The 23,850-nt window shown below is 39.7% G+C and overlaps 1 protein-coding gene across 4 annotated transcripts in view; it reads left to right on the top strand.

Annotated features, from left to right (window-relative positions):
• The window catches only part of BTBD9 (BTB domain containing 9), a 454,104-nt gene that overhangs the window by 279,570 nt on the left and 150,684 nt on the right, over window positions 1–23,850 (top strand). For all 4 annotated transcript variants that reach the window (XM_045843294.1, XM_045843293.1, XM_045843295.1 and 1 more), the window contains exon 7: window positions 16,513–16,622. In XM_045843294.1, coding sequence (XP_045699250.1) covers window positions 16,513–16,622 — 110 coding nt within the window. The remainder of the gene's footprint in view (window positions 1–16,512; window positions 16,623–23,850) is intronic.

The raw sequence follows: 23,850 nt of genomic DNA, 5'->3' as shown, positions 1-23,850 counted from the left end.
AGTACTTATACAATAATTCCTCAATAAGAATTTGCTAAGTTAATCATGTTAAATATATTGACTTGTCAGTTTTTGAGTGCCTACTACTGTATGTTAGCCAGCAATGATTGAGCACTCAGTATGTGCCTGGTCAAGTACTGACTGCTTAAACCATGTGTATTCTTTAACCAACCCCCAAGTTAGCTACTGTTATTTTCCCCTTCAAAGATGAGGAAACTTAAGGCTTTGAGAAGTTAAGTGAATAAACCAAAACAGAATTGCTCTTTCTGATATCTTTCTCAAATTGGTATATCACACTTAGTCTAAACTGGAGGTACTTTTGTAATTTAGCTGTAACATTTTCTAAGGCTAATATATTATCCAATTATATTTATTTTGTAAATCAACAGCGTTACCAGTTGTCTCTGGTGTTTGTCAAAGGACTCTTTTTAAAAGATGAGATCTTGTGTGGTTCTATTCTTGTCTAACATTCATACTTTTGCTAGCCTGTCAATGAAAATAGAGGACCAGCAATTCATTCTATTTGGGAATTGAGAGAGACCAAATGATTAAAATCAACAAGTAGTTCTACAACCCCCATTTCCCAGTTCTCTTTCCCCACTGAGGAACCACTTTAATCAATATTTTGAACACCCTCCCTAGGAAACCTGCTCATAAGTAGAAAAATTGGCTAGTTCGACTTTCCCCCTCCTTTCTTTCCTCCTCCTCCCTGCTAATGAGCAGTAAAATGGCCTAATAACTAGTGCCAGAGGGAGGAGAGAACAGAGGAGAGAGCCTGAGTAATCCACACCCTGAATTATCAGCCTCTGTGTAATGGAGTTTTCCTTGGCTTTCTTCTCTCAGAGTTCAGCATTTTAAAGGTATTGGGGAATGCTCTGTTTCTCCAGGCATTGAGAGGAGTCGTGCTTTCAGTTTCTGCCTTGATCACTCTGATTCAGCTGTGTGGGCTGCAAGGCTTGCGTTTTTGACAGGGACTCTAGAAAGGAAGCTGGGAGAACTCTGAATGACACAGCTCCCTTTTCTACTGAGAGTCAAGCCCAGGCTGGCCTTTTCATGCCCCTGTCTGTTAGACTGTGCATGATATAGGCTGAAGAGTGTGTGTGTGACAGGAGCGGCCCTGGAAGATAAGGAAGGCGCTGAGCAGAATGTGAATGCAGCCCAGCTTCATTCACTTGAGTCTGGAAGGGGAAATAGCTATTGGGGGTGCAGGGTGAACATCCATCCCGGTTTGCCTGAGACTGAGCAGTTTTCTGGGCTGTGAGACTTTTGCCACTAACACCAGCTTGTTACCTGGCAAACCTGAATGGTTGGTCATCCTGTGCACTTTCCTTGCTTAACAAAAAGTTCACAATCAGCTGGAAATCATTTCCTATTGTCTTCAAATCCTGTCTGACTCACTGAATAAAAACAGACAACTTGAGAGTTTCCTTTTTGTCCCTGGAGTAAGCAGTAAAATTGAATGGACCCTTGTTGAAAGGTTTTTCCCGATTTCACCTGCATCTTGCTCTCCATTTGTCTTATTGAAGAATCTTGGACACCCTGCTCCCCACATCTATAAGGTATTCCTTCATCTTTCCTCCCCCCTGTCTTTCGCTGCTGCTGCTGCAATAGCTCTAAGGATTAGAGGATGTCAGTATGTATTTTCTCCAACTTTGGCATTCACTTTTCAAGGCTCTGCTTAGATAGAGCTGGCTGAGCTGGGGCATTAGGAAGCCTCCAGGCAACTAAGCTGAATCTACCAGGTCCTCTGCAACAGCTGTAATCTGAACCAACTGGGTCCTGCCAACAGCAGCAAAGGAAGGGTGCTGTGTGAACATGCAGGAAGGACACCAGACAAGTCTGTCTCTGCGAGGCTAAATCGCCCCATCTGCATGTGGAGTGTGGTGATTGTTCTGGAAGGAGCGGGAAGTGGAGGAGATGGTGTTTTTCCACAGTTATCAAGATAAATAGAGCAGCCAATGCTGTCTGTGCAGCTGTTTCAGTGTGAGGATGAGCTGAATTATTTTATTTTTATTCAGTAGAAATTACACACACACACACACACACACACACACACACACACACACATCTCTTTCCTTTAGAGAGAAGACCATGGCTAACAAAGTCACTCAGTGATTTGAATCTTTCTGCAGAATGGTGATAATTTATGGGACTGTCTGAACATATCCCTGTTTGGACATTTAATTGGCAAAAAGCCAGTTCAGAAGATAAAATAGCTAAATAATCTGAGACAACTGGTTGAAGACCTGGTGGGAGAAATGGCACAAGGAAGAGGAAGGAGGAACAGCAACAAAGTGAAAATGTTATTTTGAGGCAGAGAGGAATAGAGTTGTAGCCCTCAGGCGGAAGGCAGGGAAGGAAGTGAGGAGGAATGATGATATCTCCCATTTTATTGTCCTAAGGAGCAAACCGTTTTAGAGGTTGTGCCCTGTGGCCATGGCAGCTTGGAAGACCTAAGGTCTCAGACTCTGTGAGTTAGTCCAGAAAGATCTTGATTGGACCTTTATCCTTATAGGAGTAGCCACGGGCGTGGACACACTCTTGTGAATCAAATTAAGCTTTTCAGGAAATGGTGGCAGAATGAACACACAAGTCTCAGCCCTTCCGAAGAAAACTCCACTAAAATGATGATAAAGGGATTTGTTTTAGGTATTAACCTACAAGGGTAAAGAAAATAGGAAGAGGAGGTAAAACATGAAAGAGGAAGCTGCAAAGCAGATGAACTAGTGGTAAATGATTTAACAGGCTCAAGGAAACTGAATTCTAAGCCACTGAATCTGCAAAGGCTTAGGAATTAGAAGAGCTAGTCTTTGAAGCTGCACTGTATGAAGTAGTAGGAAAAGGCTAAAATGAGGAGGATTGGATAACTCTTTGTTTATGAAAAAATGAAGAGCTCCAGATTCTCTCCCCCACTTCAGAGATCTTTGACTGCTTCTCCACCACTCTGATAAAAAACTGGAAATTTATTCTTTTTTTTTCCCCACCAGCTTTATTGAGATATAGTGACAGATAACATTGTATAAGCTTAATATGATGATGTGTAACATGGTGCTTTGATACACTTAAATAATGTCAAATCATTACCGTAGTAAGGTTAGTTAACACTTTCTTCACCTCACACAGTACCTTTTTTGTACACTTGTGGTGAGAACATTTAAAATCTACTCTCTTAGTAACTTTCAAGTATATAATGCAGCTTTGTTAATTGAAGTCACGATGTTACAGAACACACCCACACAGGGCCAAGGCGGGTACATGATATGCTATTACCAAAAGGAACCCCCCCCCAGGTTTGTTATGTCCGCCGCCTTGTAGGAAAGACATCTCTCAATGCCAGAAATTTGTGAAAAGGAAAAGAAATGTTTATTTAATGCTATACAGACTTAAAGTAGTGACCTAATGTCTTCATTAAAATATCAAAGTCCTTTTGGATACCCACAGATGCCCACAGTGCTTCCTTCTCCCCCTGCCCTAATTCAGGGTACCGTAACTCCAGAAAAGAAGCAAAGGTCTGTGTTTCAGGCCACTGGCATAATCAGCTATGTCACTGTCCAGGCAGGATCTCCAATTAGCCCAAAGCCATGTGGCACCTTCTCATGGCCTACTGGCAAGAGTTCTTTCAGCCTTCTTCCAGGCAAAGTCTGTCCTGCTTCCCAGGCCACACAGCCAAAGGGAGCGCCCCAAAGCCATGTGGCCCTCTTCTACCAAAGCTGCAAGGGTCTGCACTCTAGCAAAACCTCATGGATCTCTCCAGAAAGCTGCAGGGATGGGGGACAGGTCGCCACTCTGCCAAAGCCGAGTGGCAGTTCTCTGCTAAAGTCGTAGGGTGATTCTCTCTCACAGAACTGCGAGAGTCCCCACTCTGCTAAAGAGCGAGTGGTTCTCTCCTCTAATGGCTGCTGCATCTGGTTTTAAATCCCTGCTCCAGTCTTCCTCTGCAGCCCCACTTCCGACTCCTCCCACAATCAGCTACACTTTCCAGCACTCCCATATCCTTCCAGCTTTACTGGGTTGCCATCATGAGCCTGGGCAGGTGTGGTCCCATGTCATGGAGCCAATCATCTCCAAGCTTTCACACAGGTGCTGTAACTCAAGGGATCTGCCCTCCAGTTACATCTTGGTGGAAGTGACTTCCATCCCCCTGGCTCAAAGCCTGGTCACAGCTATTTAACATATCTATGCAACCACTTAAAGGTTATAGATATATTAAATGACCATGCCAGAGGGTAGCTGCAAGGCTGTTGCTATGCAAAACAGTTCTCAATGGCCCTGCTCTGTTTGTCCCTTCCCCTAACTAACACCTGAAGGAGAAGGGGGTGAGGACATGTTATATGTCTTTCTAATATTTCCTGGACACCTTGATTTCTGGACCCCACTCCAAATCCCTGTTTGGGGCCCCCCTCTTGGCTGCACCCTGTATCAACCATGCTGTACAGTAGATCACCAGAACTTATTTATCTTATAACTTCCTTCCCTGTCTTCATAAGTTTTTAACCAACTTCTCCTTTTGTCCCACCCCATCCCCAGCCCCTGGCAACCACTATTCTACTCTGTTTTGGTGAGTTATGCTTTTTTAGAAACTACATATAAGTGAGATCAGATCATAAAGTATTTGTCTTTCTCTGTCTGACTTTGAAAATTTATTCTTTGATGAGGATAAAATGAGTCTCTAAACCTAGAAAGACACCATACACAGTTAAGAAAGGTTGTACTATAAGAAGATTAAGTGGTCAAGTGCTGAGACCCCACCTCTCAGTAATACCTTGCCCTCCATCCCTACACACATACACACACACACACACACCCCTGCCCTGAACTCCTAGAACTCTGTTAGTCAAGCCTATACCTTCCATGCAGTGAGCTAAAAACATCTTCCTAGGCAATCTGACCAGACAAGAGCTAAAGAATCTGAAAGTGGGGATTTCCTGGCAACTGACACATTCAGGCAACTATATTTTCACAATTTTCTATTGTATGTCTAGGTTTTTTCCTGGAAACCTTCTTGACAACCAGACATCTGAAAAAACAAATAGGAAACAAACAGGAAAAAAAATTATATGGGGAAATAAAAACTAAAATATAATAATAATATTTTATTTTTATTTTATTATATAATAATACTTTCCTAATGTTCTCTTTTTTATGGCATCTTCTTCTTGGGCTAAGATTGCCGTATTTACTTCAAGACGATTAGAGTCTTCAGAGAATTAGAGTAAATATGGCAATCTTAGCCCAAGAAGAAGATGCCATAAAAAGAGAACATTAGAAGAATAAGAAATATAGTTGGCAATTTAAAATATTAAAGCAAAAATGAAAAACTTGGTAGATAGCACAGATGATAAAGAACACTCCCAGAAAGGAGAACAAAATGACAATAAGACAGCAACTAGAGAAAGTATGAAAGTGCAGGTGAAGATCAGGAGGTCCAATCTAAAACTAAATGTTTCATAAAGAGAGATTAGAAAAAATCCAGAAGAAGAAGTTGATAACAATAATTCAAGAAAATTTACCAAAGCTGAACAACATGGGTTTCAGATTGTAAGGGCCATCTGAGTGCCCAGCCCACTGGAAGAAAACAGACCCCCACCAGGGCATGTTATCATGAAGTTTCGGAATACTAGAAATGTTGAGGAAATCTACATGCTTCTATAGCAGGACATTTTTTTAAGGAAGGAGGAGAAGGAGAAAGAGAAGAGGAGGGGAGAGGAAGGAGGAGGAGGAGGAAGAGGAGAGAAGCCAAGTCATGTATCATAATGGCTTCTGGCAAAACTAGAAGCTCGACAGTCAGTAGACTAGACCTTCAAGTTCTGAAGAAAAACTACTTTCAACTTAAAAGTCTATATCCAGCCAAACTACCAACCAAATATGGAGGTAGACTAAAGATATGTTCAGACAAACAAAGCCTTAAAATTTTTACCTTCCAAATTCCATTGGAAAAAGCTATTGGGGATGCTCTCCATAAAGATAAGAGAGTGGACCAGGAAAGGAAACAACACGAGACACAGGAGAGGGCCGGTTTAGCGTGGGAGGAAGATGAAAGGAATCTCTAGAATGATGGTGAAGACAGATCCCAGGATGACAGCTTGTTTAAGATTTAGAGAGTGATCAGACTTGATTGAAACCAGCCAAAAGACCTAGGAGGAGACTTTTTCAAGAAGAAGAAATTGCTAGAAATACCCGATGTGTCAGATGTCTTGAGAAGAGCTTTAGTTCAAGTAAGGGAGAGCTGGGACAGAAGAGGTGAATTAGTGTTGAGTACAAAAGTAAGCATAACAAAAAACCAAGACAATTTTTAACTCTAGTAGGGAAAAAATTGTGCAGGAAACTACTTCATATATTAGTTTTGATTAATGTTTACAAAATCATAATATAAACACTGAATATTGAGTCAGCCAAAGTTACAATCTAATCTAAATTGGGAGGGAGTAGGCTCTGGCTGGGTATCTCAGTTAAGAGCATAGTCCCCATACACCAAGGCTTTGTTTTGATTCAATCTCTGGTCAGGGCACATACAAGCAACCAAGAAATGCATAAATAAGTGGAACAACAAATCTATGTTTCTCTCTCTCTCTTTCTTTCTCTTTGTCTCCCTCCTTCTCCTTCTCTTCCTTCCCCTCTCTCTCAAATCAATAAGTAAAAATTAAATAAATAAACAAATTGGGGGGATAGGAAAGGGTGCATGTGGAGATGGGATAGCTAAATATTTGTAGATAAAGCCTAAAACTGAAAATCCAAGAAGTAGCATTACAAGCAGGATAATTATAGATATGAAATAAATCCTAAAACTCCCACTAAAACAGGTAGTGGTGAAGGGAGAAAATAGATCATGTGAGGAGTATGTTTTATATAAACCTTACAGGCTGTTCAACTTCTTAAATTACATATGTGTAAAACTTTATTGTTTAAAATGTAAAAGAAGAAAAAGGTCCACTCCTTCACTGATGGGCACTTAGGTTGTTTCCAGCACTTGGCTATCATAAATTGTGCTGCTATGAACATTGGGGAGCATAGGTTCTTTTGGACTGGTGTTTCAGGATTCTTAGGGTATAATCCCAGCAGTGAAATTGCTGGATGAAATGGCAGTTCCATTTGTAGTTTTCTGAGGAAATTCCAAACTGTTTCCCACAGTGGCTGCACCAGTCTGCATTCCCACCAACAGTGTATGAGGGTTCCTTTTTCTCTACAACCTCACCAGCACTTGTTTGTTGATTTGTTTATGATGGCATTCTGACCAGTGTGAAGTGGTATCTCATTGTGGTTTTAATTTGCATCTCTCTGATGGCTAGTGATGCTGAGCATCCTTTCATATGTCTCTGGGCCCTCTGTATGTCCTCCCTGGAGAAGTCTCGATGGTACATTTACACATGGAATACTATGCAGCAGAAAGAAAGACAGCATGGATAGATCTGGAGAGCATTATGCTAAGTGAAATAAACCGGGAAGTGAAAGACAAATGCCATATGGTCTCACCTATAAGTGGAACCTAATCAACAAAACAAACAAGCAAGCAAAATAAAACCAGTGACATTGAAATAAAGAACAAACTGACAGTAACCAGAGGGGAGGCAGGAGAGGATAACGGGGGGGGGGGGCATCAAAGGGACATCAAGAAACACATATAAAGGACCAATGAACAAAGCCAAAGGTGGGTAGGATGGAGAAGGGAGGTGGGGATGGGTGGGGCAGGGGAAATGGTGGGGGGAAATGGAGACAACTATACTTAAACAACAATAAAAAATTTTAAAGAAGAAAAAGAAATAGTTAAGTCAGTTTTATTTTAATGAGGAATCCCAACACCACAGCAGTAGTAGTGACTATTAATAATATCATAGAGCCTTTCTGTTTATTAAAAAAAATAAATCCTCTCTTACAAAGTACACATTTTACTTTATATGCCTTTACCTCATATGTTTTTCTTTCCTTGAATTTCTGAAACAAGTGTAAAGATTGACATTTCCTTTCTGATCAGTGGCTTAGCACTAATGCTGTACCAGTAAAGTCTAGGTCATGAATGGTTGAATTCTCAAGAAGCTTTGGGTAGGGGAAAAGCAATCCTTGCCAAGTACTCCATCTCTCATCCTTCTTGCTAATCCAGAAATATGGGTTGGGTATAGTCTTCAAAATTGAACTTAAGCTGTGCATAGGACTCCTAGCACAAATGGTGTGAATATGGGGAGGTTTCTTAAAACAATTGGGCAGAGTGTTAGGTTTGAAACTCCCGTGTCTGCTCAGCCTTACTATAAACTGCTGACTCTGTAAACCACCAAGTAGTGCTGCTTAGAGCATCTTGCTGTTTTCTTTTCTATTTTTCTTATGTTAAAGTGATAACACATTGACAGATTTTAGCAGCAAGATCTCTTATACCAGTAGTGCTGAAATTAGTAATCCTTCATGCTCTTTGGAAATGGGAGGACAGGCTTCCACAGTGAAATCAGTCGTGCCCTTCCAGCTTTAACAGTCCCCGAGCTAGCACGTTGTACATATCCATACCCATTTGGTACCCGAGACAAAAATACTTCTCACCAGTGTTTGGTAGTATTTTTTAAATTTACTTTGACTACTCTGCCTCTGGTTGGTTGCTTTGTACATAATTATACTGATGCTTGAATTATGTGCTAAGCAAATCTCTAGATTTTTTCCCCTGACGCATTATCTAGGTGAAGGTCCAGAACTCCCCAAAGGTGAAGAAGGGTGTCTGATAGTTTTTGTGAACATTGAAGCAGTCTGGGACTAGTGTGGGGCTTTTATGGGTTTGGCTTGGTTTCCCCAAATATTTTTTAGTTAGTTCTCTAAGGAGATATTATTACCTGCAACACAGGTTTCTTTACATGTCTTGTAAACAATACAGAACCTTTGAGGGGCAGATGTTCTGTGGAACTTTGAGCACAGTCTCCAGCCTGATTGGAGATAACGGGGAAGGAGGTGACGCATTCCAAGGCTAGCATGTGGGTGTGTTCAGAAGATGGGAGCATTTACTTTGATTCCAGTGCTAATTTCTCAGGGGTCTGGGCTGAAGATTTGTGATTTCCTTACTCCCCATGCCCTCCTTATTACTCCCTTGGCTTTGATGCTCAGTTTTCACTCCTGTTATTCTGACTATCTTGGGCAGTTCCTGTCTTATTTCCTAGTGTGTCAAATGTTTACATGCTTAGAAGGATTCTGAGATTTTTCTTTGAGAAGTGGCAAATCCTTTCTCCTTCTGTTTGCCTTCTTCACTATTTAATTTTTCACTCTAAAAGGAAGAAAGAAGATGGACTCCTCCAGCCCTCAAAATTTTAAGTTACAATAAATGGCATATACCCATCATAATCTTAGTTGAGAGATAGAGAACTAGAGAGAGAGAAAGAGAGAGAGACTTTCCTTACCCTTCATGTTTCTAAAGCAGGCTTGCTACAGGTCATAACCACCAAATGAGTTCTTACAAATATGTAGGGAAACTAACAAATTTAATTTTCTTCTGCTTTTTCTCTAGTGCACAATTCCATTAGACTCATTTGTCTACATTCATGGAAATGCATAGCCTATTGGATAAACTGAAAAAGATAATGCAGCCATTTTAAAGATAAAACTAGTGAAATGTTCTCTCTCCTAGCATTTCAGACTAGGGGAAAAGTTAATGAAAAAATGCAAATGTTGAACTTTTGGTAATTTAGTTCTATTTCTTAAAATATACTTTGTGTTGGTTTCAAATGTTTTATTGAGTAATAAGATTGGTTAACAGTATTCCCACATGGGGATCTGTTCACATTAGCACATAACAGAGATAGAGAAGGGATTGGTTTATTCATATTCATGCTCCCTTTCTCCCTCTCTCCCCTCTTTTTCTGTCCTTCCCTCTGTCCTTCTCTCTAAAGCTCATTTTTCATTTTATATCTTCTACTTCCCATTTTGTCTCTACAGTCCCTTGAAAATTACTGTCTAAAAAAAACAAAGATGAAAAGAAAACTAAACCATAAAATAAATAACACATTTCTTCCCATGAAATTCAAATCAGTTCCTCTTTCCAGATTCAAAGAGGCCTACTTAATTAAATTTTTGCTTATATCTTCTTAAATGTCTGTAATAGGTATACTGTGTCTACACCCCAGACTCATTTACACTTTATCCCTGTTCTCAGGCAGAGTTGTGCCTTCCCCCCTTGACCTTCTTCTCTTCTTGCAGAGACAGGTTTCAGACTATTATCCTTCTGGTTTAACAAGATGGTCTGTAAAGTTCTGTGCAAAATAGATCACCTACCAACTAGTATGTAACTATTTGACTTTTTAACTTGCTGTTTCCTGACCTGAAATGTAAATTTCATGGGGAAGAGATTTTATATTTATTCAATTCCATATCCCAACACCCAGGAACAGTAGCTGACACACAGTAGATACTCAGTTAATATTTGTTGGCTGAGTCAGTCATCATTTGTGTGTGTGTGTGTATTTCTCTTTTAGCCATGTTCATTTTAAAGTTCATATTGCTAAATTTGGTGTTTGAAGGTTAGACTACCATGTGTGAATAGGTAAGAAGCTCTTTTGTCTTTCTCCTCATCTCTGCGTATTTTAGTTTTCCCTTCTAGACTGCACTATAAACTTCTCTAGATGAAGGTTTATGTCCTGTCTTTTGGGTCCATTCCTCACAGTGATTAACACAATTTCTTATGCCTTGTACATGTTTAAATCTTGATTGAAAGCAGACTTACCCAATATGCCTATAAGAGTAAATATATAAGCAGAGAATTTGAGTGAATTACACAAATTTTACATATTATATTATTTTCATATAATTTATATAAACATTACAATTAAATTATTTTTGTGATATTAACTCCAAATATAATTTCATAAGTTGAAGCCATATTTTCATGGCAGATTTTAGGTTCTGCATATTTGAGGATGGGAAAAAAAGCCCATCACTGTTCAAAATTCATTTATTTCTTCCAAATAAAAAACAGCACTTAAATATTTATCTCTAAAGTTGGAATGACTGCCTATTATTGTAGCGCTGGGTTCTGATGTGTTAGTAATTATTTGCCCATCTTTTCCCTTCTGCATACTTGATGTGCATACCATCAGTTTTCTCTGAGACACAGACGACTGGTTTGCTGTGCCCTTCAGGTTGAGTGGTGGAGGCGGTGGAGCGGGATTGCTCCCTCTGCAGGGCTAACTGTCCCACAGCGTCAGGGCTGCTCTCTGAGACAGCAGCCTCTGCTTAGGCTAACTCTGGACGCAGTGTTTAACCTCCCAATAATTCTTCCTCTCCCAAATAAGCAAATGCTGCTGGGGCCTTTGCTGAAGTCAGTGGACAAGAATCTATAGCTCCACAGATCAGCCAGAGGGAAGGTTTTGTAAGACTAACAAATCTTTTCTGTTGCAACATGCTTTTTCTAGAAGCTTTTCGTCATTCTGGCAGTAAACTGTTTTCTACTTGCTGCCTTAGCAACAAGACCTGAATTCACTTCCCCCTTCAGTCTGGTTTGATTATAAGAGCACTAGCATTGGACCCAGAACAGACAGAAAATTTTAGACTAGGGAAACTCACAGACATTACCTGCGTTTGGGGTTAGAGAATTGTTTATGTACATTCTTAGTATATCCTTCAAAGGAAAGGTCAAATAGGAAATCTTAGAAACGGTGATCCAAACTCCACATGGTTCCAAATCCCTAGGAAAGCTGTAGCTAGAGTTTTTGTTATGTCACTGCATCTGGCCACAGCCAAGAACAGTTTTTCTCCTCTGAGTTTTCTGTGGCTGCCTTAGAGGGAGAGCCGGCATGGGAAGGATCCCTTCTTCTGTACCAGTCTTAGGCCAACTCTAGTTTTCTCAAGGGTCTTTGTTTAACCCAGGGATACAAAGTTCCCTTTGAGAATAAACTTTGTCTACCAAAAAATAGAATTCTGATGGATTTTGGCTTTAGTTGATCCCTTGAGAGCTCATTTAAATATTTCTTACTGAATTCAGTTTTATCTTGTAGTATAACCTGTTACAAGTAGGCTTGTACTCCACCAGAACTAAAGACTAGAAAGACTAGAGAAGACTAGAGAATAAATACCAAGGGACTTAAATTAGGAATATACAAGTTGCTGGTTCTCTCTCTCTCTCTCTCTCTCTCTCTCTCTCTCTCTCTCTCTCTCTCTCTGTCTTTCTGTCTCTCTCTCTCTCTTAGTATGCTAAAGATGTGATGTGTGTGACTTAGGAAATAAATCTGCTAGCATCCTGATAAGAAATGATGGAAACATAGGTGAGAATAGGAATTTGTACCTTCCTAGAGCAGACAGGGAATATGATGAACTCTCCAAAGCAAAATTCCTGTAGGTCACAGTATTCTGATGTCTATCTACTATTAGGAAATTCTGTTTTTCTTAAACTTCTAGATTTAGTACAATAAAGAAATGTTCTGTTGGTTATGGGTTGCTGGACCAAACGTGGGCAAAAGATTCCTCCCTTGCCTTCTCATGCATAGCTGAGTCAGGTCAAATGCATTTTAAACAAGCTTTTCTACCGACTAGGGCCTTAAAGCAGAAATACCACAGAGCCAGGTCATCCATACTTGGGATGCAGCTTCTTACTGTGGCCCTTAGTGTCTTTGCTGCTGTACCCTAAGAGGAAGGATGAGACCCTGCCTGGGTTCTTGAAGTCTGCCCCTGGGCCTGTCTCATTATCGATGCACCATTTTAACATCCACGGTAGGAATTCTCTCCCAGACAATGGTTTTCTCAAAGTTCAAGCCAAGAACTTCTGTATATAACGATCTGCTCTTTAAATTTTTATTTAAACATATCCTGCTTTGCCAAGCACTGCCATTAGACACTTTACATACTTACCTCATTTATATTCTATAAGGTCTGTGTTACTGACCTCCTTTTATAGAGAAGGAAACTAAAGCTTAAAAGGCTTAAAGCATTTTCCTCCCAAAGTGACACAGCTAATTAAATGATGGGGCTGGGCTACAGACCTGGTTCTTTTAGACTCCAAAGCATGTTCTTCAAAACTCTAGTGCCTTTCAGTTTCAGAGTGCTATCCTTGGAGGTTTTAGATTCCATTTCATTGAAGAAGACAAAATCTGTTTTCACCCACAATATTATAGCTCCTAGAGACTTCAGCATCGAAAAGAAACATCCTTTTGTGGACTGTGTTCAGGACCCAGTCTTTGTCAGCAGCTAACAACTGACATAGAGAAGGGAGAATTTGGGAAGCCCACTGTTACAGTGGGGCTCATGTGGACGGCATTCATCCTCACAAGAAATGGCCAATCTGTCGCGTATCTGCCTTCCTTAGCGCTGTTTAAGTTTTAATTATCTTCCAACTGTCTGCACTGCTGTTGAGGACCTGCGAGAGAACAAAATATCGCTGTTACATTTTTCAAAAGTAGTCTCCCTGAACATTGATGAAGTCACTAGCTGTCACTGCCCTTATTATCAGGCTAAATCTGAGTCTGACTGTGTATTGAAAGGATGACGTTAAAAGGAAAAAAATTAATCTTAAACTTTGCTTATTATTCAAAATCTTTCATGACGGAAAAAAACATGTGGTGTCTACCTCTCCTGTTTAAGTGTTATGACCCAGAGCAAGTTTTGCTCTGCTTTTCAAAAAGTAAAGAAGAGGGGACTCTTTTCCACCCCCATCCCTTGGATTTTCACTATCTCAGGTAGTAATAACTTCTGTCCTGCCTCGGGGAGACTCCATAGTGAGCCCCATTAAGAAAATCTGTGCTGCCTCCCTCTCCATCTAGACATTGCTCATGGCACATTGCTTCTCCTTCTGAGCTGCACAGGGCCTCTATGTTCTTAATGTAAAGCTCCAGTCAGTGAGGCTGGGGGATGATGTGAAGCCTGTTTGCTAGCTGTAGTTGAGATTTTCAGTAAAGGACAGAATCCTATATGCTCAGCAGCAACTTGCTGGAGAAAAGGAGCATCGTTCATTCTTGTGACTTTGTTACCATTTTTTAAATGTGTATTTGAATAGGGACTTTATGCCATTTCTGTAAATTATGCTATAATTTTATGGAGACTTAGAAAGTATTGTAGAAATGGAATAATTAAACTTGTTATGAGCATTACATTTAACAGACTAATCAAGAAGTGTGATATACAGTGGTAAATTGCTAGTTTGACCTCAGGATTATGTAGCAGAGATAATAGTATCTTCATTTATATAGAACTTTTCATCTGGAGGCATCTCTCGGTCCTTTTCCAACCATATGTATTATCTTTTTTGTTATCACAAACACTATCATTAAGTCTGTAAAATGTATTCCAGTACAATTTTTATTTTCAGTTCCTTATAATTGGGGAACGAGGCAGGGGGTAAAATTTGGGAAATGACTATGAGATCTTGGTTCCATATATAATGTTTTAAAAAGAAAGAAAGGGAGGGGGGATCATTACTGCATCCCTTAGTCAGCTGGACTATTAACCTTAAGAAATGCCTATGGGAAAAGGTCCTATTAGTCACTTTCTGGCTTCTCTGTCTTACACAGTATTAGAAGAGCTGTCTCTCCTTTAGTGGAACTAGGGAACAGGAAAATGGTCTGATCAAATTCCACCAAACCACATTCCCTCCATTCCCACCAAAGTTGCAGACAGCAGCACTCAGGCTGTCACGACCATAAGCAGTTTAAAATGCTATGCTGGTTAAGTTTCTGTGGGTTTAAGGAAATGGACAAAATTAGATTCAGGCCAAGGTGCCAGGCTTAACACACCCCTCCCCTTCCAGAAAGCCCAGAGAGCGTGTCACCATCAACACTAAAGAACAACACAATCTGTTCTGCTCAGACCATTTAGATTTTTTTAAAGATTTTATTTATTTAGTTTTAGAGAGAGAGGGAGGGAAGGAGAAAGGAGCGAAACATCAATATACAAGAGAAACACCAGTTTCTTCTCACACGCCTGCAACCAGGGGCCAAACCCGCAACCCAGGCATGTGTCCTGACCAGGAATGGAAAGGGCAACCTTTCAGGTTGCAGGCTCTCAACCCTGGAGCCACCCCAGTCAGGGCTAGAACTTATTTTGAAAGAACCCCAACTATCCACCCAAACCCAGTAAATTCAGGAACTTCTGTCTGCCTTGAGGGCTCAAGAGAACAGGACTCAACTTCCTGTTTCACCAGAGAGCTCAGGTAATGGAGCAGTTGCCCTGACTCTCCACACTGGGAAAACAGCATCACTCTGCATTGTGTGTGGGCATGCTGAACTCAGTCCAGGAGATAGCATTTATATTGGTTATGAAGATGAGTGATCAGCTCGTCTCAAGGAGCAGATGGCTAAATGAGGTGCACAGGGAATGCTGTGAGATTCAGGCTTGAAGAAACAGGAGGGAAAATACTGATGATATAAAACCTCCAAATCTCCTTAATGTGAATTTTTTAAATCAGCATTTACGTTATACAGTTAACTTGGAGTGATGAGAAATGTAAGGAAATTACCAAATTAGTGAACAGCGATTAACTCAGAAGTAAAATTATATCATCTAAGTTGGAGGTGGTTTTACACAGTGTGGAGAGGATATTGCCGAACCCTGGCCCAGTCTGTCGTCTCCTAATTGAAATCTGTTCATTTAATATGTCCCATCCTGTAAGAGCACATAGTTCATAATTTGGTAGAGCATTATCAGTTAATAAACTTATTTTCCTGGTTCTTCCTTTGAATTCCAACAAGAATGTGGCACACTCCTCTTGGATTTTTGTGACACTCAGAAGAGTGAGTTTGTCTGTTCATTAACCTGTGAACTGTTGGATCCCTTTGGAGAGTGAAAGGAACAAGTCACTCCAAGGTTAATGCTTATTTGTTGGAGGTGAAGCCTCCAGGGAGATACAGGGGGGAACAGGCCAAGATGCTCAAGACCAGCCCTGTGAAACTCTGCACTGTGTGCAGATGCCAGATCCGTGTGGCCAGGAGTGAGGCTGCAGAGCAGGCTGGGTCACCTCTGCACATCACTTCCTCAGGTCAGGAGAAGGCTTCCCCAGCACTCAAGTGGGGGGGCTGGGGTAAGTATAAAGGGTTAACTTCCTAGCAAGGATTTGGGAGCAATATTAAAATACAAGAAGCTGAATCATTTCCAGTAGTTTCTGTGGGTTTTCTTTTAAACCAGAAAGCAATATTGATTTCATGCATTTGTCTCCAATGGATGAAATCTTTTATTGAGTTGAAAAGCATTTGATTTTTGCGTGTGTTTGTGCACCTCTGCACCAGCGCATTCCTAACCACAAGGTGAAAATAGAAGCTGTTTGTTAGTCTCCAGCATAAATGTCTCATGGACGTATAATTGCACTGACATTCGGGGTTCGAGCTGAACAGTACCTGGCTTGATTTTCTAGGTAAATCAAATCTAAGATCTACTTAATTCTCTGGAAAGTGGTATCTCCCTAATTTTGCTAGCCCTAAGGAGCAGGGTCTGAAGTCAAGTTCAGAGTCTCCTTTAATTCGTGCCCTGGTACACTGTATTATATGTAATATGTCTTATTCTATTATTTTTGGATTGGTTGCAATGGAAGCTCATTTTTTTCAACAGATTTTCTTTTCTTTTTACCCCCAGGTATATTCGAATAGTTGGGACTCACAACACAGTGAACAAGATTTTTCACATTGTGGCTTTTGAATGTATGTTTACAAACAAAACCTTCACTCTTGAAAAGGGCCTGATAGGTAAGTATTACAATCACATTTTGTACATATACTTGGATATTTTATCTTTAAATATTTTGTTATTCCATTAATTGATCTAAATTCATCCCTTAATCAGCTTTGACTAAAGTCTGGTGGATTTGAATGCCATATAGCTTAGTTACATAGGGGAGGGCTTATATTTTTAGAAATAGTCAAAATAATAATTCCAATAAACATAAAAGAATATAAGTATTTTACTAGTAGTTAAGAATTGAAAATGTTCTAGTGATTCATTGAGATTTGCTATGTGGGGAATGCTTATGATAGTCAGGCAAAGCCTTTCACACTGAAGGCTTTTCTGTGTTTAATGGTGGGTAAGATCAGGAAGTCTGTATAATATTGATCTAGTGCTCACACTTCCTAAGGCTCTGCAGGTATTTTTGGCTTTTATTTAGTGTGAATCTATCTTCTTTTCATGGACACATCAGTCCATATCCAAGTTCACCTCAAGAAAATGCTTACATATAATTTGAATAAGACCAGAGTAACTGAATTGTCATTGTGAAAGTCAAGTTTCCTGGAAGGAAATACTTCCAGACTGATCTTTCAAAAGTGTGTTTTTAATTTTGGTTTAATTATTTGTCTGGGTGCTTTGTGTTGTATTTTGTTGTGTTTTGTGTTTGTTTTAGTTTCAGGTACTATTTAGTCTGGCATTGTGTATAGTCCATCCAGGTCTTGACATTCTAGATATCATGAGTGACTTTTTCTTTTTATTCCTTTTTCCTATGCCCTCAGGTTTTTACTTAGCTCTTGCAAGGATCATAGTTTGACTAGAGTCTTAAATCTGTGCCTTTACTGTAGCTTCTCTGAACATGTACCTTGTATGTTTAGATCGGGGTGATAAGATGCCCCTGCCTTGGTATACCTAAAACAGAACTCTGCCTTTACAGAGGCATTCACTTCCCCTCTCTTTCTCAAGTCCTGTCCATGCTGGGACACATAACATAGTGACAGACGTCCTAAAAACATGGTGATGACCAGAATGGGGAGCATGAATGTAACTTGCAAGTCTTTTTCTAATTCTTTGGTCATAAGTGTGAATTTTCCTAAAACCTGCTGTGCCCTAAATGGAATCCTTTACCTACAAGAAATTTAGGAAAGTAATATTATAAAGTAGTGGGAGTGGAAACTATTCCAACATATAGAGAACTTCTAGAGCTTAACTAAAATAAGTAATTTGGTTTTAAATTTGTTATGGGTATGATTTTTAATATTAAATATAAATGTTAAAAATTTTTGTGACTTTTAAGTAATTTGAAGTTTAATAGTACTGAAGCATTACCTGATATTATCAAGGCTTTTAATTTTGTGGGCTGTGTGATGGGGGCTGTGGGGAGGGTCATGGGTCCTCCCAGATCCTTTTATAGACTGCAGACCTCACTGTGTGTGTACTGATGAGAGTCCTCACTGGGAAGGATCTTAGAAACCAGGCTACTTTCCTAGTCATAAAATGTGAAGCATTTGTTTACTTATTTCAGCCCAGTGCACTGCAGTTTTAAACATGCTACATACAAGGTGTCACCTACTTTAAAAAAGCCCGCATTTCCATTGGAGAAAGAACAGGTTTGTGGACACTGTAATTACCAGAGAAACAAGCCCATCTGGCATGAGAGGTCATTACAGGGATGAAACTCAGCATCACTTGTAGTGAGGGGTGCTGTTCTCCAACTGCGTGTTTTGTCCACACTGAACCAGTCAGCATTATCAAAAGCCATGATAGCTTCAGGCATGTCAAGGGGTGAGAGAAGATTTCAGAGATGCAAGAAGTGTTTTCAGTGGTCAAAACACTTTTTTTGAGCCTTTTCTATGGTATTCACAAGTCTGAGAGCAGAGAACACTGAAATCATCTGCTTGTCAACATCCCTCAGCCAGATGGAACAGTGGTGCAGGTAGGCAGGTGTGTGGTGCACGTGTGGGCAGACGGCCTACAATGGGATTCTCTCTGGTCCTCCTACCATCTTCTTAGCTCATAGCTGCCCCCATGCTGGGCAGGCAGGGAGGTGTGTGAGTCCTGAGGGAGTGCATGTCTGATGTGGCAGATCTGCTTAGTTTAAAGGGGTGTCTGCAGTAGTAATGGCCAGCTTTCCATGTTGATGATCTCAGGTACATTTTGGCTGTACACAGACCTTCTAAGGAAGGAGTTGTACTCTAGTGTGGGCACAGTGTGTGTCAGAACCACCCAGAGTTGCTTTCCAATTGTAGGAACAGCTGCTTCCTTCTTCCTACATCCTGTGAAATATGCATTCCACCCTTGAGAACCACTGATATAAACTCCAGATTTTCATGGGGAAAAAAAGAGTAAAACTAAAACAAAGTCATCATGAATAACTAATAAGGTATCAAACCCTGCTTTGCTGTTTCAAGATTCAGAACTTTCTTTTACAGTTCCTGGTCTCTGTTTCCTGGTGTAAGCTACTCTAATTAGAGTAGTGTTCTCCTTATAGTCCTTAAAATTACTTTTAAAATATTTGTGTTATTTTTTAAAATAAAATTTTAATGTTATTACTCAAAATGTATAATGATGCCAGGAAAAACACAAATAAAAATAAACTATATTTGCTTTATAAGATTTGTCTTCTAAAGGGTTTTCCCCCATTTTTGTTGACAGCATGTCATTCTTCATGCTGCTTCACTTGTACATATTCACGGGGAAGCTTGGGAACCAAGTGGATTCCTGTATCCAGGGGAGCATTGACCACACTGACCACACCTGAGCCTCACACTCTCCTCACAGCATTCTCCTACCTCATCTGCACCTTCCTGTGGTGGCTGCTTCGGGATCATGCTGGGTTACATTCTTGCCCAGGAGAGTCAGCCTGTGATGACAGTCTCCTCTTTGTTAGGAGGCATATATGTGGTGCTTGAACCTATCTTACCAGTGAAGCATGGAAGAAATAATTAGAATAGATACGACTGCTATTTTATAAGCATTCAACCTCCCAAAGAATGTGTTTGCTTTGCCTTGGCTCTCCACTTTGTGATTCACACATGGCATGTGCTAAGTCCTTCCACTTTCTCATAATCGTTGCCAAAACTTCCTTTGCATTTAATCTCATAAGTGAATTTAAATTCACTTCTTTGAATACCCTATTAGTTATTCAGATAGAGAGACAAGTACCCAACACCCATCTTAAGGAACTATCAACTCACAGACAACGTAGTTTTATCTGTATACTACCTACTCCTCCCCAACAGATTATTTTGAAGCCTATCCTAGAGAGTTTATTGTCTTATCCATAAATATTTCAAAATTAATCTCTAAAATTAAGGGCTCCTCTTTTTGTAGTCATAATCACAATATCATTATAATACCCCAAAATTGAATAACAATTCTTAATGAGTATTGAATATTCAGTGTTCATATGTCCCTAATTGGGTGAATGAAAGTCTGGAATGAATCTATGTGTTTTTACAGGTTGTTTAAATCAGAATTCAGATAAAGTCCAAACCATCAATAAATAGCTGTTGTGACTCTCATGTGTCTTTAAATCTGTAGGTTCCCTTTTCTCTCTCTGTTTCTCTCTCTCTCTAATTACAATTTATTTGTTGAAGAGACTAAGTTTTTATTCTGTAGCATTTCTAATAGCCTGTATTTTGTCGATTAAGTCCCCAATGGTAATTTCTGATATGTTCCTCTGTTGTATTTGTTGTAACTTGGTAGAGGCTTAATCTGATTCAAGTTTTATTTTAATTTATTATTTTTGTCAGAATGCCCTATAGGTGGTAGGATATGTGTTTGTCAAGAAACACAGAAAATCTTTGGTTGCCTCTTTTGGATATTCAGTCACATTTATTCAAAGTTGCAAAATAGTTAACAGCTGATTCTGTCATTCCTTCTTCATGCAGTAGCTAGAAAGAGAAAATTTTTTTCAGCACTCATTTGGTTATCCTGAGATAGGTGCTTTTTGCTCAGGAAGAGAAGGATAAATGTTATATTCTTTCTTTTCATTTACCAGTTTTCAAAGTGAACCTAGCATCCTCTAAAATTGATCAATGAGGTTTGTTTTTATTTTTTTAGTGGGGGGAATATATATTATTTTGCATTTATGGGATTAAATAAATTAGACACCTTTCAATCACTTGCACTTTCACTTTTTCATCTTTCATCTCCTTTTTTCTGTGCTGAAAATCTTGGTCACCAGTGACATAGCACAATAATACATTGCTCTGTACCCAGTGCCTACCAAACAGTCTCAAATTACTGTACCTGTACAACTGTGTGCCATATGATTTTTAAAAATAGTTTAAGATTTTTGCAATTAGTTTTTGGGACTTTAGTGTATATCCACTAGAGATATATAGTAAAATTGCTGTGCTCTAAAGTCACTTAAAATAATTCTCTGTGTGATCATGCCAGTATTTTAGTATACAGTTTGATTTCATTTGTTTCATTTCCCTTTCAATATTTAGTGATTGTCTTCAAAGTACCTTTTTTCTTATAACTATGTAAAATATATACATGGTTTCCAAATCAAATTTATGAAAGAGCTATATTATAGAAATCAAGCTTATATTACCACCACCACCCCCACTCCTGCAGGTATTCTCTTTTTCTCCTTAGTTTTTTGGGTTGTCCTGTTTTTAAAAATGAAGAATAAGTAACCTTAACTTGTATATTGTATCTTCCCCAACATTGGTAGCATACTGTATACTATACATACTTTCTTTTTCACACGCTAGACAAATATGTCTAGCTATATTTTGTACACTTTCTTTTTCTTAACGCTAGAGCTAGCTGTGTAGAAAGATGTTATTGATTCATTTTTATAGCTGCACGGTATTCATTAGTGTAGAGGTCCTGCAGTTTATTCAACCAGTTATCTATTGATGAACCATTTGGGTTGTTTTCAATCTTCTGCTGCTACAAATTATGCTGTTGCCTTGTGCATAAGTCATTTCCTATTTTTGCTAATATATCTGTGTAATCCCAAGAAGAAAGTTACATGATCAGAGAGTAAATGCAAGGATAATTTTGCTAGATATTGCCAAATTCACCTCCATAGGGACTGTACCCTTTTTAAATTCTCATTGGCAATGTATGATAATGACTATTTCCTCCAGCCTTGCCAGTGGCATATATTGTCAGACTTCTGGGTTTCTGCCAGTTAGATAGGTAAAGAAGGTATCTCAGTGAGGTTTTGAGTACATTTCTCTTATGAGAGAAATTGAACATCTACTCAGATGTTTAAGGGCCATTTGCATTTCTTTTCTTTTTTTTTAATAGCTCTTCTTATGAGTCTTGTAGATGAATAGAGAATATGCTTTTACAAAGACTTGGGGGAGCAGTAAGCACTTTACACTGATACTAGCCTGTGCTATTTAGCATTGTATGAGTCTTGTTTCCCTTCTTAAAGTCTCCTAGTTCTTCTGGAAAACATGAGCTCTCATAAGTCCCTCTCCATTCTTACCATTGGCTCTATCTCTGCTTAAGAGATAGTAACTAGAGCATGGAGCCCTGGGCTCAAAATTCAAGGTTCTCTAGCCCTTTTGGAGGACAAGAAGAAGCTTTCCTTACAGCATTAGGCCCTTCAGTGTTACTGCTGTGTCTGCCAGCAGTCAGAGTGTACCCACAAAGCCTGGTGGCTTTTATGTTCTAGGTTCTTGTTAGTAATTGATGTAGGGAAACCAAAGTAGGCAGCATAAGCACAGGAACTCTGCATGGCTAAAGCCTGGGAATACTACTGCTGCCACCGTGGAACCATGCTGTCTGAACGGGAATGCTAGAACCCATAGGTCTCTGCCACTGTACTAGCTGCAATACCACCAGAAACAGAGAAATGTTTTCTCTCCTCTTCCCATCTTCCAGTCTCTTACCAGTTTCTGGTATTGGCAGAACTTCACTAACAACCAAGCTGGCAAGCTTGGGAACTATAGTTTTTAGAGCTTTAGCCTCTAAGAGCAAGGGAGGGAATGGAGCTGGGAGCAGACAGACAGGACTGGTTGTAAAAGGGGTTCCAGACATCAGGAAACATCCGATTCAAGGCTGGATAAGAACATTGGCAAGACAGAAGTATGTGGAGTGGAGAGCGGACAAAGGCACGAGCAGAGTGTGGAGAAAGGTTAAATATTTAGGCTGTGAAGGAACCCAACTTATTTTCTTGCCTAGTAAAATAAGGCTTCATGAAGAATGATATTTTGAGCTGGACCTTGAAAAATTCAGTAAACTATACAGAGCATTACAGAAGTGCTAATTTATGTAGCAACAGAAATGGTGCGGCTTGGTCTCCTTGGAAGAGCTGGAGGCAGGAAATAGAAATAGGTGTTCTGTAGTGGCTTCTATCATCTAAAAGTATTGTAAAATTATAACAGTATGTTTAGAATTCTGTAAATTTCCTGGGAAAGTAAAAGGAGTTAGGAATCTATACTGTGAAGGGCTTTTGAAATCCACTGAATTAGGGTTATGCGTTTTGTGCTTTGCAAGAGTGTTTAAAAAATAAGTGTCTCCTTGAGCAGAAAAAGAAACTTGGGAATGGAGGAGCTCACTAGAGGTTGAAGGTGTTAGAATATGGCAAAGAAGCAAACTTGCTAGAGCAGCAGAGGGCCCCTAAAGACCTTGGTGCAGATAATTTCCTAAAATGGCACTGTTGAGTCTAGACTAATCTAGACCAAGAGACTGTGCTTTTCCCAGCCTGTTTCTCCAACCAGATATTAAAGCTGGTCCTAATTGTCAGTGAAGCTTAACTTCTTTATCTACAGTAAATTACTTGGCCTTAGCAGACATTTATAAAGAGGCTTCCAAGTGTATCTTCGGCACTGGGAATAGAAAGATACATAGGTAGTTTCTGCCTTGGAGAATCGTATGAGCTAATGGAGGAGAAAGACACTTAAACAGAAGGTGACGATACAGCAGAATAAGTCATCTATTGGGAAGTTTCAGCAGATGGTATAGGAACACTGGAACAGGGGCACCTAACCTGAGTTGGGGGATAATATGATGGAGGTTATAAATGGGCCAGTCCTTAAGCAGAGGAACAAGGTGAGGATCAGGGGAGCATCACACAAAATGACTAGCAAGTAAAAAGACTTACTCATCTCTGATTCACTCCAAAGCCAGCATCCTTTTTATTGGACTACCTCTCATCTCGTAGGGGATGAAGTAGGAATTATAGTTATTTGTGGTCCCTCACTCTTCCTCTGGAGAAAATTAAGCATTATCTTCTCACAAGATCTTAAGAGTTTTACAAAAATTCAGGTAAAGTAAATACTC

This window comes from Phyllostomus hastatus, unplaced genomic scaffold, assembly GCF_019186645.2.
Source record: "Phyllostomus hastatus isolate PE091 unplaced genomic scaffold, TTU_PhHast_1.1 phas_contig_40, whole genome shotgun sequence".
In the NCBI taxonomy this organism is placed as follows: Eukaryota; Metazoa; Chordata; class Mammalia; order Chiroptera; family Phyllostomidae; genus Phyllostomus; species Phyllostomus hastatus.
Note: the sequence above shows the minus strand (reverse complement) of the source record. Positions and strands in the feature narration are given on the sequence as shown.